Source organism: Parasteatoda tepidariorum, chromosome 5 (assembly GCF_043381705.1).
Source record: "Parasteatoda tepidariorum isolate YZ-2023 chromosome 5, CAS_Ptep_4.0, whole genome shotgun sequence".
NCBI lineage: Eukaryota > Metazoa > Arthropoda > Arachnida > Araneae > Theridiidae > Parasteatoda > Parasteatoda tepidariorum.
The window spans coordinates 91636105-91653621 of NC_092208.1; the positions used below are offsets into that span (position 1 = coordinate 91636105).

Below are 17517 nucleotides of genomic sequence, written 5' to 3' on the forward strand. Positions count from 1 at the left end.
ACAAAACTCTTCTCGTTACCATCTATAAACTGATATATAATAAATAAATTATTTAACAAAAAATATGATGCGCATAAGCACATAATATTTTATACTCTGGTTATTTCAGTTTCCGTTTTCAGAAGCGCTATATGTTGAGCCACCCAATCTAGATTTGGCATGTGACATTTTTAGCGGCAATTATTGGTAGCGTTGCCATTCAGAGAGTTGTAATGAGGCTCTTTTTTATCGCCGTGTAAGAGAAATATATATATTGAGATGTTTNCGCTACATTAACGACGTCTCCAGAGTAACTGAATGACGGTTCATATAGAAATCGCAGGTAAGCGTCTCATACAACAACGCCCCCATAGTTCGTTGCGATCGCGAATACTAATTGTAATATAATATATTATAAAAAAATTATTATATAATAATTATAATATATTATAAAAAAAACTAATTCTTTCGCTTTATGTTTTTTTACTATAACTGTAGATAAAATTAAACAAAATTTTTGGAGTAATTTTTTATTAATGACAAAAATATTATATTTCAGAATTTGAAAAATAATCCTATCTTTGTTCTTGAGTACGAAATATAATGACGGAGTGACCCTATAAATTCAGTTGCCATCTCATCTCCAACTTAAGATGAGATAGCCACAAAAATTCGAGGAGCGATGACCATTTTTCATTAATGTGCATAGATTTAAAGAAAAAAAAAATTTAAAATGCGGAAACTTTAATTTTCAATTCTTCTTTATGTCAAAAATAAGATGTATTTTAATATATTCGTATTCACTATCATGTTTCATATTTCCTAAAAAATAAATCTCGTTCGTATTTTTGACGTTAAGGTAAGAGTTACTTTTCGTGGAAAGGTGGTAAGGATGTTCAAAGTTTAGGTAATTCTTCACAGTACGTAATACAGTAAAGAATTCGCATAAACTTAAAATTCTATGTTTTCAAATAACCAAATTTATAAAATTCTGTGTTTATCGCAATAAATAAACTTTATGAGAAATAGTCAAATGAACAAACGCATAACCTCCCCTGTCCTCTTCTTGACCAACTACAATATTTATGAAGCATCGCATATTATGAATATAAGCATCGCATATTTATGAAGCATCGCATGAATAGTAATTTATTTACGTCGCGCTAGAAATGCACAACAGGCTTTTGGCAACGGTTTGGAAACCTGGCAGTTACTTAGCAGGAAACCTGGCAGGAAAATAGGCAGGTGCAAGGGAGCCGGCAGGGGGGTGCAAGGAGGTGCACTTGCACCCCCCTGGCTTTTTTTCAACAATTAAAGAGGTACAGAANATGATCCGAAGACATGCCATCGCAATTTTGATTCTTTGCGGAGGGGATGGCTCCTTTGCTTTGGTAGCCCGACGACCTGCACGCGAAGACGAGCACTTTATGGCAGAACAGTTTAATGAGGACCGATACCGCACTCACTTGATCCCTACGCAGACTGATCAAAGTGGCCACTCACCCGCTTACTGACCGCAGCCAGTGCTGCCTGACTTCGGTGCTTTACTGGAAACCGTGTCTTTACGATCAGTCTACTGCGGGACGGATTGTGCAAGGAAGCATTTGCGCTGAATGTGATTGCGTTTGACGCACGAGCAGATGTTATATATATAAACAGCTCGCTCATGCGACGCGAATCGCATTGATGTACTATCACATATGCGATAGATGTTTAAAACATCATCGCCTATCACATGGAGAGAGAATGCTCAACAATCAGTAAATTGGTGTCATAACACGATCGCCAGTTGTTTCAGGCAGCCATTCTCACTGCATGCAACTCACTGTTGGGGGAAAAAGTTTTATTTTTGAATTATGGATGGTGTTCTTACAAGTATTTCTTCACATATCAGGTGCTCCTACCCATTCAATGACTATCAGAGATGCGTGAATTACGTGCAGAAAAAACTGTAGTCAAATTGATGAAAATGTCCTATAACTTCATATAAACAGTTTTATATCTGGCAACGACGGTTCTCTTCCGTGGGCGTGACCAGGCTGTCTGCTACTTAAATATCACATGCGCTAGTATTAGTTTAGAATTTGTTTTGGAGTGCTTTTATGACTTACAATTCGAAAATGTTTTAACTTATATGATGTTATGTAATTCTAACACGATTGTACATCGAGCAAAAATGAGAGGGGCTTGAAAATGGGATCAATGCCGGGGAAAAATACGATGGATCGATTTCCCCTCAAAGCTATGCTTCTTACGTGCTGTAATTGAATAAAATGGCGAGCATGCAAAGGGATCACTGGTCCCATGTGTGGTTGCGGTGCTTACTTCTTAGTCTTTTTTTATGCCGGAATGTGGTCCTTCCCGAAGTTAATAAAAATCGTGAGTTTCTGATCAAAAACAAAAGAGTTAATTCACAGTGTGTATCTCAGGGATGCACAACCTTTTTTTAGATCACGGTTCGGCAAAAAAGAAAATCTAAGACCTAGATGAAAATAAAAAGCGGCTGTTAATTCAAAAAAAAACTTTAACTATTTAACGCATTTAAAACTACTAAGCATGAACAAATATGAAATTATGCATATTTGGATCTAATCATTTATAAAATGATTTTGTAAGATTCGAATAAATGCTTTCTTATCTTACACATTTCCAGTAGCCTAGTGAAAGTCTATTACGTGTTTTTAACTTCTACCAACTCATTTTCGAGCCTGTTTTGGCCCACCAGAAAAAGTTGTGCATTACTGTTTTTTTATAATCTGATAGTTCTCCTCGCATGCGAGTCATTTTTTACAATGTATGATGAATGGATAAAAGAAGCAAAGTATTTTACAATACTTATATTAATTTTAAGCATTTTTAAAAATGTATATTTCATTTACTTTAAATACAAATTCTTACTGAATTGTAAAGCTAAATTCAAATCTTCACATTTTATTATTTTTAAAATTTTTATTAATTTTATTTGAATATTACTTTTCTTGAATAATATTACCTCCTTATTGTAATATAATATTTATTTGTAATAAAGAGACAATTTGTTATTAACTCGATACAAACATAATAAAACTACCATACACATAATTTGCTTAATGTGCAAACAGTGCTTGTATTGCAAATGCTTTTATGTTGATCATATTGCAAAATTGTAATGAATGTTTCAAGTTCTTACAGTGCTCTTCCCTAGCGTTTTTAGAAAGACTGTCCGCCCTGCCTGCTCTATAAATTCGTACATTTTACAAAAATGTTTTCCCTATAAATTTTCCTACAAATTCAAATTTGCCCTTCATTCCCATTTTCCCTATAAATTCACACATTTTGTAAAAATAATCTGTCATCCCTAAAAGACACTGCCTTTTTATCTGTATTCCATTTGAAAAAAAATCAATTCACAGTTTAAATAATAATTACACACTGGTAAAATTATCTGTTTATAGGTTTAATTCTGTTTACTATTACAAATATTTACTTGTTAGGACTATTCTCTACTCGATAAATTTTATAGCTATATTTTTTTTTGGGGGGGGGGGGGGANGGGGATATTAATAAATTTTTTAATGGTTTTAACTTTTAAAATTATCTTTTCAATAAGAAACTTTTTTTTCAAAAATTCAACTTTAAATGTTTATTTTCTCATAATTTTCAGTATAAATTATATAAAAATCTTTCAAGTTGTTTATTAAATAATAATTCTTTTTATATTACTTTTTTTTAAATAAAATTTATGTCCAGAGATTGTCTATTAGCATGCCTTTTATTATTTTTATTAACTACAAATTTTTTTCGTATTTTGATAATGTGAAAGAATTATTTTTTGAAATTTACACATAAAATAGTGTAAGAGGGTGATTTAAAAATTATTGAGAATTAAATTCAGTTATTACGTAATATTACACATTTTGATAAATTTTTACAGTGTTGAATTAACCCTTTCTGTGAAAATTTATAGTGCCCTTTTCTGAGAGCCAGTGTCTTGCCCTTTTTTATTCCTAGGGAGAACTCTGGTTTTTATTTCATTGTTTTAAATATTATTGCCCAATAAAGCTCTGTATGCAATAGTTATAATTTAACATTAGTTAGCAACATATTTATAACAAAATTGTTATCATATAGTTATAATCTTGATTATAGAAGCTTTGAATGAAAGCCAAATCTTTTACCATTCCTGTAAATTGTAATCCCCAAGTGCCGGTGCTTCCGTGTGTAAAAAAATGCATCTAGTGACTTTTAGATTTTTTTTTTTTGTGATTTTGATTTTAGTTCTGTTGAGGGGAAGATATCCATTACGGTACCTGCATCAAAAAAGTCGCCATATTTTGATGACAATCAGACGGTGGCACATGAAAAAAAAAATACTATTGTAATCGGCGACTTACTCAAAAGGTACAATTCGTAGCCACAACTAAGCAAACCAACTAAGCATGTATTTTTTTAAAAAAAAAAATTTGATGAAAGCCCTTTGGCAATGGTATTTTGTAGGAATAGGTACTGATACGGGAATATCTTCCTGTTCAGTCACTTTATGTCAAAATTTTGTGACTATTTTGCTGCCAGTATGCTGATAAGAAAGTTTCCCAAAAAAGATTTAATATATATTTATTCTAGGAAAATTACTTTAAAATTTGTGAAGGCTTTTATCATTTGTACGTCAAGGATGTGTTTGTTGTTATGTATATTGTCACAATGCTTTTCTCTTTTTATTCTGGAATATTGATAATTTTCCAGATAAAATAAAGTTACTACTAGTTATTTTTTAAAAATGTTACAATGTCATTTGTTTTGTCTTGAAGTAAATATAATATTTTAAATTTTTAGTTCAGATGTCTTCACTGTGTTTAAGTAAATCTGAACCAACATCAAGGAGTGAAAATATAAATGGAGGAGCAGTGCTGACATCCAAGAATGAGCTGAACATGAAGTGCGTTGTGACATTTTCTACTGACACAATATTGCAAAGGTTCATGCTACGATTTGAACACCTCGCTTTAGACTGCAATGACCATCTCTATATCTTTGATGGAGGACATGAATATGGGAATCATGAGGTGAGAATTCTTTTAAAAGTATCTATATTAAAAAAATAAAACAACATTTTCTATTGACGCAATATTGCTGCAAAGGTTAATGTTAAGATTGGAGCACCTCATTTTAGACTGTAATGACTGTCTCAATATCGATTGTGATAAACTTAATAATTTTTTTTATCCTATTGTACATATTTTAATCGTCTTTTTATCATGTTACCAATACAAAAATTTAGAACATTACTATTTATATAATGTATTGTTTATTGCTTACTTTTTAAATTTTAACTTGCTGCACTCATAAAGTGAAGGGGAAAAAATCATCCAAATTTGATTTTGTTTTAATTTTTTTAACTGCATGAATGTAGTTTTTGTTGCACATAAGATATAAAAAATATAATTTTCTTCACTAAATGGTGGTGTTTAAATTTTTTTTTTGTTGTAAAAAAATGACATAAAATAATTACATTTTTGTGGCTTACTCAAAACCAGTCTATTTCTATACCTGTACTGCGACTAATTTTAAAAAATTATATATTTAGTTTGATAAACAGGTTATTTTTAAGTTAAATTTTCCTTTCCAGTTACTCTGGAATGGTATAAACTCTTCAAATCTTTATTTGCAAGAAAAACTTAGAAATCCTTATTTGCAAGAAAAACTATATTTATTGTGAACATTGTGTCTAAATTTTAAGCAAATTAGTTGAAAATTGTATTAGTCAGAGAAACATAGTTTTGAGTTAATTATGTTTTATGTTTTGTAATCAATAATCCAAATAACTCTTTCAAAATTTTGCAACTAACTATAATGCATCAGTACCAGTTCTATAAGCGCCTCCATTTCCACTGGCTCAAGTGCTAGTAAAGCTTTTTCTCCTTGCTGATTTACTCTCGTGTGACACGGCTAAAGAATGAATAGAAAGGCCAGGTCACTCTTTTGAAGAGACTCATGCCCTTCTGAACTTCCGATTTTAATCAGTGACGTCATGGCGGTGCAGTGTCAACTTCTCACTTTAAAAATAAATTGTTTCGCGTGTAACTAGCATTCTTTTTTTTTTAAACTTATTTCAATGCATTCATTGTTTTCCATAATTTTTATTTTGAGGTAATTTTTTTCTTATCTCATAGAAAAAATTTCACAGTAAAATGTAACCGGCAAGAAATTTTATAAAACATAAAATGAGAAAATGTGATTTTCAATGCTTTACTTCAGAAAATATAAAGGTGACATCAAATGAATTATAAAATTTACTAGAAGAATTTATCCTGCTGTGAATAAAAAAGCATTAGGCTTTTATGTTTAAACATTTAAGAAATTTTATTGGGCGTTGAAATTAATACTGCCTCATAAGTTTAAACAGAAAAAATGTATAATGCTGTTTTAGTTTGTTTTTTTTTTAAATTTTAATTTTTTGTTCTATGTTTTGGTCTGTGTTATTGTCACTTTCATCCAAATATTACACATTCCAAATATTTTCCTAGAATAAATTTTTCTTTTGAATTTACTTCTTTAACTTTTTCTTTAAAAAAAAGCCCAATTGATACTTGTAAGCAAACCAGTTAAAATGTTTATGGTTACTAGTCCTTTTAGTTACTAGTCCTGGGGACCAGTGACTAAATTTTCTTAATTTCTGTACCTGTACTGCAACTAATTTTAAAAAATTATATATTTAGTTTGATAAACAGGTTATTTTTAAGTTAAATTTTCCTTTCCAGTTACTGCTTCATAACTTAGTTAATATACTGCTTCATAACTTAGAAAATTTTCACAATAAGGGACACACTTATAAATCAAATTTACTGTATTATGAACATTTTCAAATTTTTGCTCAGAAAATCACATTAACTGTTCTCTGAAAAGTTTATTTTTAATTGGTTAATTAAATTATAAATTATGCATTAAGAAATAAATTAACTAAATGTTCATTGAATTATAAAGTTAATTTAAAATTCTTGCTGTAATTTTTTTTTAAAAAAACCTTTAAATGCAAATTAATATGTATTTAAAGATTGTTTTATTTAGTTTTTTTTCCCCTTTTCAGTTTGATCTTTCATGCCGAAGCACTCGTACTGATGTAGGAACCATTTTCACTTCAGGAAGTTACGTAACGTTAAAGTACATTACCGATGCTCGTAGTCATGCAGGAAATGGTTTTAAACTCATCATGACAGCAGTGAAAAAACCAAGTACATCTTGAATTTTTCTGTGTAAAAATGAATTGTTTATGTACGTGATGTATTTAAAAAATCGATTTCGCAATCGAAAAATGAGTAAAACAAAACAACTTATATAAAGTACAAATGAAGGCACAAAAAAGACAATCTTCAGTTCTATTATAAAAAAAATATTTTTCATTGTCTAAACAAAAGGAATTGCTCATTTAAGTACCTTTATTTGCACTTTATTCAGAATGTTTTACTTTATTCACATGTAGCACAAAATGTTCCATATCCTTATTTGGATCAATTTAATGTTGTATGGAAGTTGAACAACATTTTCCTTTCATCTTATAGGTTTTTTTTTTTGTTAGAAATATATTCATTTTTAAAAACTTGCCATATATTAGGAGCAACAGAAAAGTTTGTTGTTTGTACATCATTACTTTTTGGTACTAAAATACAATTTATCGAAGACGAAATATATTAGGTGGGCTAATTTATTGAAAATTTTGAGTAAATCATTTTAGGAAATTTCATATCTCATGGTTTCGAAAGTTTGCCAAAGTTGCATCCTGTTATTTTCGCCAGATTTTGCACATAAACGCTAACTCTGGGATAAATATGGATGGCTGTTTGATTTGACATTTTGCGAGACGAAACTGACCAGCTATCCTTAAATATTTGGTCACCATTGGCAAAATGGGGAGTGGAGATTTCGCCAACTATATATATATGTACGAGAGTTCTCCCTAGTAATAAAAAAGTGTACTTTTAGTTTCAAAAGGGCACTCACTTAACTCTGTAAAAATTATCAAAATGTGTAATACTATGTAATAACTGAATTTGATCCTCAGCAATTTTTAAGTTACCCTCTTATTTTATGTGTACTAATGCAAAAAATAATTTTCACTCATTATTTAAATAAGAGAAAGATTTGTTGTTAATAAATAATAATTAAAGGCATGCTAAGCGACAATCTCTGTCCATATATTATTTTTTTTCTTCAAAAAAATGTAAACTAAAGAAATATTTTTTGATAATCAGTTTAAAAGATTTTTTCTATAATTTATACTGAAAATTATTCGAAAATAAACTTTTAAAAATGCATTATTTTTTTTAAAAAAAAGGTATTTATAAAAAAATAATTTTAAAATTTAAAATCACTGAAAAAAAAGTAATATATGTAAAAAGAGAAACTTATAAAAATTTGTAAAAAGAGAAACTTATAAAAATTTAACCAGTTGAGAATAATCCTAACAAAGTAAATATTTGTAATAGTAATTAGAATTAAACCTATAAACACAAATAATTTTTGTGTGTAATTATTATTTTAACAGTTAATTAATTTTTTTTAAAAATGAATATGAATTGAAAGACGGTGTTGTTAAAGGATGTTGACTTATTTTTGCAAAAAAGGTAAACAGGGCACATTTATAGGGATCAAAAGGCAGGCCGCCCCTTCTAAAACCGTTTAGGGTAAACACTGTATGTATGTTAAATGTCCCTCTAAAAAAATTACTTTGTATCCAATCTGAAAATGTTCCATTACCCTTACTTTTGAATGATCAAAATGAATAAAACTCCTCTTTTTAAAATGATTTTTATTTTTACACTAAGGATATGTTTAAAAAAAAGTATTAGTAAAAAAGAAAAAAACTTCTTTTAAAAAATTCTATCTTGCTGTTTCTCTGATAGCCAAACATTTATTTTGCCCCAATAAGCAATGTTTCATATTTTTAGTTTGGGAATTTCATTTTTAACTGGTTTCTAAATTTAATTGAAATTTGAATTCAGGTCATTATGCAGTGTATTTCCTGTTTGTTTCTACTTGTGAACTTAATTTGAAGGTGATTTTTACTGTTGGTTTGAACTGATGTTTTAGTTAGATCAGATTTTGTACTTGTGGGTTCAAATGATTTTCAAATTTTGATTTAAAGAGATACTCTACTTTTGGTTTGAAGAGATTTCTAATTTTTAGATTGAATGGATACACTATTATTATTTTTTTTTTCTTTTTTACTGTCTTGTTTATTTACAAATGATTTTGCTCTTGATAGAAAGATAACTTGTTATGTTTCAAAAATAACTTGCCTCAGATTGCCACTAGCCAGAAAGAAAATATTTAGAGGAGCTTCTTAAAATGTTTTACCTTCAAAAGTCTAATGGCAGTTCTGATAAAGTTAAGGATGGTGCCACAACTTCCGGTGTGTGCAATTTCTACTGATAATTTTCAAAGTACATAATATTACAATAAACCTAATGAAATGAAATGTATAATGAGATATTGGTAAACCAAATAAAGTTTGAATGAAACCAATGTTTATTTATTTTTTATTTATATTTGTCGGCCAGAATAGCCTGGTTAGCAGGGCGCTGGACTTTAAGAGCCCCACAACCTGCTCGGGAAGTCAAATATTTTATGGTAAACAATTTAACAAGAACCGATACTGCAATCCCTATGCAGATCAGAGAGGTTATCTTCCACTCGGTGACTATTGGATAGTCAGGGAGTCAACAGAATAGTTTTTATCAATTTATTTTAATGTGTATTAAAGGAGATATTCATAAAATTTGGAATTGCCATTTATTGTGATTTATTTATTATTTTTCAGATGCTGCCTGTCAAGCATTTCGTTGTCTCAATGATCTTTGCATTTCTCAAGACTTGCGTTGTGATGGTATTAATCACTGTGGAGATAATAGTGATGAAACTAGTCAAGCATTATGTGGTGGTGAGTTTATCCGACTCATTTATAGTTCCTTTTTTATTTATTGCAACTTTGTAAACCTGAAATGTTATTCACAATTTAAGAAATTTTGACCTATTTATTAGGTGTAAAATAACTTTTAATTTTTAAAAATTTTCTACTTATTAAACATTGAATTGATTTTAATAATTTTAATAAAAAACAAAAAACTATTGCTTATTTATTGCATATTTTCTTCAACATGAACTGCTAATGTGGAAATGTTTAGCTGAATCTTTAGTTTAGAAGATTAATTGTATTCATTTCCTTTTTTAATGCAGCATTTAATTTTTTACAAATTTTTTTTACACAAAAAACATGTGCACAAAAAGAAAACATAATGGTTTATTTTTAAACATAATTTGATCATTCATAATGGGTACATTTGTTTTTGCACATAATTGTATCTGTTGGGATAATTTTTGTAGATATTAAATTTTATTCATCCATCCAACTATTCATGACGTCAGCAGAAGTGGCGATTCCGTACCTAGAAAATCACACTGACTAAAATTAGAATCGTTTGGGGCAAATCACGTACCTTCGATAACATTTTAAAGTCAATGGAGGTAACGCCTAAGAATAACCAACCTCCGTGAACAACCATTTTAATGTGGAACAGAGAATGGTCGATCCCCAGAGGTTTCACTGCACATATATATATAAATTGTCCTTTTTGGGGATGACTACTATAAAAGTGCAATATCTGTTTCTTTAACATTTTGACATGTCATTGCGGTAATAGCAGGGTATAATTCCACTTTACGAATGGTAACATACTTCAGTGTCTAATAAATTAAATAAAATTGCTACCTTTATATATTTTCTATACCTTCTTTTACATAAATAATGGTAAAATAGCTAAATGACACTGTTACCCTTGTATATCTTTATCCACTCAATGAATATTGAAATGAATTAAATAAAACTGTTGTATATGTTTTCATATGATAACCTATGTTTAGATGAAACTGCTACAAATCAAATAATGGGCCTCAACTTTGGAACATTTGTGTCCCTTGTGCTTGGAACATTTCTACTCTGCTGTGTGTGCATTGTTGGAGTTATAATATGTGTTTTCCGTAAAGAGCAGCAACAACGGCAGCTTGAAACAGAGGCGCAGTTCAGCGGAACTCCCCATTCCATGGTCATAGGCCAGCAGCCATATTCTAGTATGCCAGAAATATTTTTATTCCTAATAAAAGTAGTTTCTGAATTATTGAAAATCTTATGTAAATTCAAAATTTTAATCTAAAATGCGCTCATTGCTAAATTTTAGTGTTAAAAAATTTTTAAAAATTATTTAAATTTTTTTACAATTTGAAAGTATGCAGTTATACATTCTTTTGAAGAATGCAATTTTTAATAACAAAATCAAAGATCTAAACAAAATTTGTTAACCTGTTGTGGAAACTGTTCATCCAATTTCTTTTATATTTTGCCATTAAAATTTACACTGCTAAATTTATTAATGCTTAAAATAATGGTGTATATTTTACTATTCATATTTTTTTCATCGTCAATTAAATAAAATATTAATACTGAAAGCATGATAAATATTTTTAAAAGTAGATTTTATTTCAAAATTCTTTCAAAGTAAATGAATTTTATAAATTGATGCAAGATTTTTTTGATCTGCTGAATTAGTTCCACAGATTTTTTTTTTTTAAAAAGGGGGAAAAAAATAAATTTAAGAGACTCAATCTTTGGATCTCTTTCCCGTAATGAACTATTAAGAAAATAATACTATATTTCAACCACTCCTCATGTTTTAAGTTCGAATATAACAGAGGAAGGGGGGGAGGGACATATTTCTATAGAAAAAGTATGTTTTTGTAACCTTATTCATACTGAGGTACATACTAAAAATAAAACGAGGTTTCCATGATTAGTTGTCTAATTTCTAGAAATTTATTTCAATATTTCATTTGCGTATAGTAATTTGATTTTTACATGTGTATATTCATAACATTTCGATATTTCAAGGTTATCTGAACAAATTTCAAAATGGTTCCTCTTGGGAAAAGCTTTAAAAACTTGCTGTAAACAATAATTCTATAGTATTAAACTTAATACTTTTCACCTCATGATACAATATTTAAGCAAATATATTCGTAACTGATAAATTTATTGTAATCAAAATACTTTTTTTTTTTTTTTAATTGTATCCATTTCTAAGGCTGCCACAGAACAGGAAAAAATTTAAAAGTCAGGGATTTTTATAAATCTGGAAAATATTAGGAAATTTTATTAAAATAACTGAAAAGTCAGGGAAAATGAAATTTATGTCACCGATTAGAAAAACCAGGGAAGTTTGATAAAATCAGTCTGTAAAAGTCAGCGAATTTTTTTTTCCAAAGTATTTCAGAGCACCCTGTTTCCTTTTTTTTTTGCTATTCATGCTTGTAAAAAATCACCATTTTGTTATGGTACTAAAATGAGTTTTAAGTCTTGTACTACTTGGCTTCTTGAATGGTTGGCCTTTGGGATCAATTAAATGAAACTCCGACCACCATAAAATAATTATTGGTTGTCCCCGGTACCAGCAACCAATGTAAATGGATGGTATGCTATTTTGTCTAAAATAACGTATTTTATCAAAATTGTGAACATGACACATTTTCTACAATTGTAATTTTTTTAATAAATTCACGTTATTAAACTTATAAGAAAGTATTTGTCCAATCGAGATAAGCAAATGAACTGTTAAAAATGTGTACAGACTAGTAATAGTTGTTGGGCCTTTGGATCAGTGACTAAAGCATGGTGCATAGCTTTTTTAAAAACTGTTTATTTTCAATTTTCTTTTTTTAAAAACCCTTAATGGTGCTTTTTTCATGGAGTGTTTTTAGAAAGTGCTTAAATTTCCCTTTTCGAAAAAGAGATTTCTTTCATTACCATGTCGTTTTTTGCTCCATACTATGCAAAAGCGTAATTTTCACATTGTTCTATTCCACTTTTTTGCAATTTATTCAACCGCAATCTATTTTGGCGTATCGTCGGTCCATAGCGTATGAAAGCGCCAATGATGTTCCATGTTTGAGGAAATACTTGTCCATGTGTGCATCCACTGAACTGGGTTCAGTGAGATTCTTGCACTCTCATGTGCAACTCTGCTGCATTTTGCACGATATTCTCAATTTCAGGCTTCATTTTCCCTCTGAAATCGAACCGAACAACCTCTCTATAATTTTAAGGTGACTAATATAATCAAGAAAATAGTTCTTTGTTAGAAACTAGTTATTTTATCATGATCATGTGAAGTTTTGAAAATTATTTTTCATTTTGTTAGTGTATATAGTGCCTAAAGATATTTTTTGAGTGCTTAAAAAGTGCTTGTTTTTTCTTAAGAGATTTAGCTATGTACCCTTTAAAGTTACTTAATTTCTACCCTTGTTTCTTTTTTAGCAATAAAATACATTGTGATTATTAAACTTATTTTTCTCCTCTCTCCCTTATGCCTCACCCATCACAGCCCAGCCCACATTCAGCACCTCTCAGCTGCAGGAGAAGCCGCCTCCTTATCCGGGAAATATGTTCCTCCATCAGTCACAGCAACAGCTGGACGGCACTCGAGGAGGAGTTTATTATCATGCAAAGTAAAGTCAGGCCGCAGGCGACCTCAGCCTCCTAAAAAAGAATGGCTAGTTTGACGACTACAGTGCACAGCTGAAATTATTATTATTTCTTTTTTTAAGCTACAGTCAATTTTGGGTAAACAAAGTTCAATCTATGGATAAAATATTTTAAAATGCCAAAACTTGAAAAAAAACTTTTTTTTTCTTCAAATAACAACAAATTAGTTTTATAATTATTTCAAAAATTTAAACCTTTACTTAAAATAAAATTTCATATAAATTCTTTTCTTTAATAAATAAATATTTATTAATTGAATAACAAGCCCAATGGGAACAATTTTAGGTAAGCTAAGTTTCATCTATGGTGTAAAATGATATTAAAATGAAATGAAATTTAAACAATGTGTCAAAACTAGTAAATTAAATGTAATGATTTGAATTTTAGGAAGTCTATATTTTCTAAATCACTGAAATATTAAAATCTGGAAGACTTAATGTTGCATTAGTTAAAAAATTACTTTAACTTTCATTTATATTGTGCATATATTTAAAATTAAAAATTTAAAAAAAATTTGTGCATAATTTCTATTAAATTATAGCTAACAATCATTATGAAAAATCAGCTAATAGATTCGAATTTTAAATTTATCAATAATTGACTGAAGTTTTACATTTTGTCGTTACAAATGTTTTATTATTTTTTTATGACAAACATTGAAAGGTGCATTTAATAGTTAGAGTCAATTAAGTTTTAAAGCAAAACAAATTGGATTTTGTTTTATCTTTTACTCAATATTTGTGTTTTAAAATATATGAGAGGAAAACAATTGGTCGTAAATGAAGTAGAGGATCTATATAACACAATTCTATTTACTGCAATTCTCCATAAGTCGTGGTTGCAAACAATTTCTGTTATGAAATGCCTAAGCAAGAACTGTTAAATTTAAAATTTCAGGTCAAAATTTCAAAAGCTAAGTAAACCAAAATTTAATAACTGGTTCTTTAATAGTTCTAATGCTGCCAAAAATTTTAATTTTTTTTCTATAAATAATTACTGCTCTGGGGAACATTTTGTGTTTGTATCTAAGAATTATTTTAAATTGATCTGTTCCTGATGCCATATTTAAAGACAAGTGAAATACTTTATATAACACTAAATTTCATAAAACAAAGCCTCGGGTTTCAATGCTTGCGTTATAAAAATCTTCTACTCTAATTTACTTATATAAATTATTTAAATTCATAACAAAATATTAGAAAAGACTAAGAAGATAAGACTTTTAAACCACATAAATGTCTCTACCTTTTTAAGCCAATATTATCTATAAAATATTTTCCTGCATTCAAATTTTAAGTATTACTACAATTATAAGAAAGTAACTTTAAAATTATAGATATGTTTAAAAAAGAAGTTAACGTAAGAAAGTCTTATAATTACCCATGTAGCATATGGGTTCAGATGAGTTGTTGATCTATTGATTAAAAAAAAAAGTTAAAATATATAGCTATTTTCTTTTCTTGTAAATTGATATTTTCCCAAATGCCCTGGGTGTACTGCATTATATATATATATATATATATATATATATATATATAGAAATAAATGTGCTTANCAAAACTATGTACTTTTATAAGCCAAATGCCTCTTCAGCGTCCATGACAAAATCCAATAATGTACTATATATATATAATAAAGGAGCAGTGTCACAAGTCTTAAACTAATCTTTTTATTAAAGTTTAGTTATCAATTTTAATTTTTATAATAATATTTCTTTTACAAATAGTGCTCAAAATATATGTAGAACCATTGTATGTAAAAGCATTTGAAGAAGTCTGGTATTCAATACCTTAGTTCCTTGGGCTGAATTAAATTTTAATTCAAGTTCTTTACATTTGAACTTTCATCAACTTAATCCTGGCTTGAATAGTTGTTTTAATTTATAATAGTTTTTTTTACTCAGAAGTTTTTAGAAATTCTGGGAGATAATATTTTTTTCCTTAAAAGTATTGTTTCAAGTCAGTGATTTTAGTCATGTCTTGTTTTTGTCTATGTAATAAAAGAATGTTTGTTAGCTAGGTTTAACTTAATATGACTTAAAGATTTTCATAAATTTGCAAGGGCACTTAGTACCTGAGCTATTTTAAACTCTTAAAAATAAATTCTTCAAATAGTAATAACCTATTTGTTGTCTGCCAAAATTTCGCAATTTCTTCCATATTACTAAATCTATTTTCAAATAATTGTTCTTATCCAGTTCAATAGTATTGTTGAGAGTGAATTGATTAATGATGTTACCCAAATTAAATTTAAAAAAAAGAAAGAATTTTTCTAGGTACATAGTACACCCATTAGACTAATTTGATCCCTTTAGTTTAACAAAGAGTAATTTAAACAAAACTCATGAATAAAATTTTTTAAAATCGTGTCTTCCGTAAACAGATTTCAATTATTTATCTGTTCAATTTAAGTTTTGATATTACTACTTTAGAAAATAATTGACTTTGTAACGAGTGCAATTTTCTAAATTAGAACTTACAGATCAAATCTATGGCATAAACTTTGGCCAAATTTGTCTGCGATTTCAATACAGTGAGACAGAGATTATTATTGTAAAGACTAAGCTTAATCTAACATGCATGTAATAAAACTTTCAAATATAAGGTCCTTAAAAACTTAGTTGTTTAAATTAAAGTTAAATTTTATACAGTATACTCTCAATATCTCGAAAACTTTGTTATGTTAAAAAAATATTTTTCTCCTCTTTATTATATATCCACCTAATATTAATTTGAATGTCTATGTCGAAGAGTTTCTTCTCAAAACCTAGTTATGTCGATTTTTTTTTTTTTCGAAATAGAAAGTTTTTTCAGAGAAATCACAATGTAAGTTTATTGTAAACTAATTATTTTCTATTGAATCCATTATTCTTTTTCACATATTTTTAAAAATTAAATTATCATTGTTGTATTTTGACTTATAGTCAGCTATCATTATGTATTTATTAGTTGTAATTTTTAATTTCATGGCTCTACTTCTTAGTCATATTTTAGAACATATTTAGTTCTGAACATGTTATCTCGAATAATCGCTACCTCAAAAATATTTAGCAACCCTTCAACTTTGAGATATCTAGAGTATATTGTGTACAATGATTTTAAAAAATACAGTTAAGCTTGAAATCAAGTAACAAAGAACCACTCATGCTTGTTATTTGGATTCCTGCATAAAATTATTGTATAGCAATGCAATAATTTCTGTGTAGACATAAATTAGTGTTAATGGTAAAAAACTTTTGCCAATAATGTGTTGATTTGAAATAAATAGTACTATATTAGTTACTGCTGTAGAGTGAGTCATTGCTATACAATTTAATTGCAATAAAATCCAATAATGACAGAAACTAACACGCAAAACTATGTACTTTTATAAGCCAAATGCCTCTTCAGCGTCCATGACAAAATCCAATAATGTACTCTCTGACCAATTTTAATTGATTAAATTAACTGTCCAGATTACTGTGAGAACTGAAGTTGAAAGTTTATATATTCTATTTTAATGTTAAACGTCATAGATATGCTAGGTTTCACTTTGAAATAGCTCTATGTGTGTATATATACATCTCAAGGACTCTTTTTCTCTATTGAGAAGAACAACTAAACGTTTATAAAAGAAGATTTTCATTAATTGTGTATATATAATATGACTGCTGTTAAAAGATTGTAACCAGCAATTGTGCATTTATGCAACGTATTTTATTGCTAGAAAGCTACTTTTTTAATGATGCAAAGCTATGTACGTCCTGGATTTATAATTTTTTTTAAAGGAAAAAGTTTATGTCTTGTGTCTACATAAATTATTACAGGTTGCATCTCATAAACCTGCCCAGGTTTTACCCTGAGGCGACAATTTTGTGTGATGCATCTTGGATTTCAGGAGTGCTAACTTATTGAGGCTTTTCACAATTATTCATCCATTGATTTCCATAGTAATTCACACATATTATGGAAATGAAACTGCTAAAATTATTTAGA

At 28.7% G+C, this 17517-nt stretch overlaps 1 protein-coding gene across 2 annotated transcripts; it reads left to right on the forward strand.

Moving 5' to 3' along the window:
* Nucleotides 1-1988: 1988 nt before the first annotated feature.
* Nucleotides 1989-14241, forward strand: LOC107454233 (uncharacterized). Of its 2 annotated transcripts, none has more exons than XM_016071348.4 (6): nucleotides 1989-2358; nucleotides 4792-5021; nucleotides 7043-7187; nucleotides 9773-9892; nucleotides 10873-11079; nucleotides 13383-14241. In XM_016071348.4, the coding sequence occupies exons 1-6, from the start codon at nucleotides 2253-2255 to the stop codon at nucleotides 13508-13510; spliced, it is 936 nt and encodes a 311-aa protein (XP_015926834.1). In that variant the 5' UTR covers nucleotides 1989-2252; the 3' UTR covers nucleotides 13511-14241. The 2 variants fall into 2 exon arrangements, with proteins under 2 accessions (XP_015926834.1, XP_071036887.1); XM_071180786.1 differs by lacking the exon at nucleotides 1989-2358 and adding an exon at nucleotides 2418-2800.
* The last annotated feature ends 3276 nt before the right edge of the window (nucleotides 14242-17517 follow it).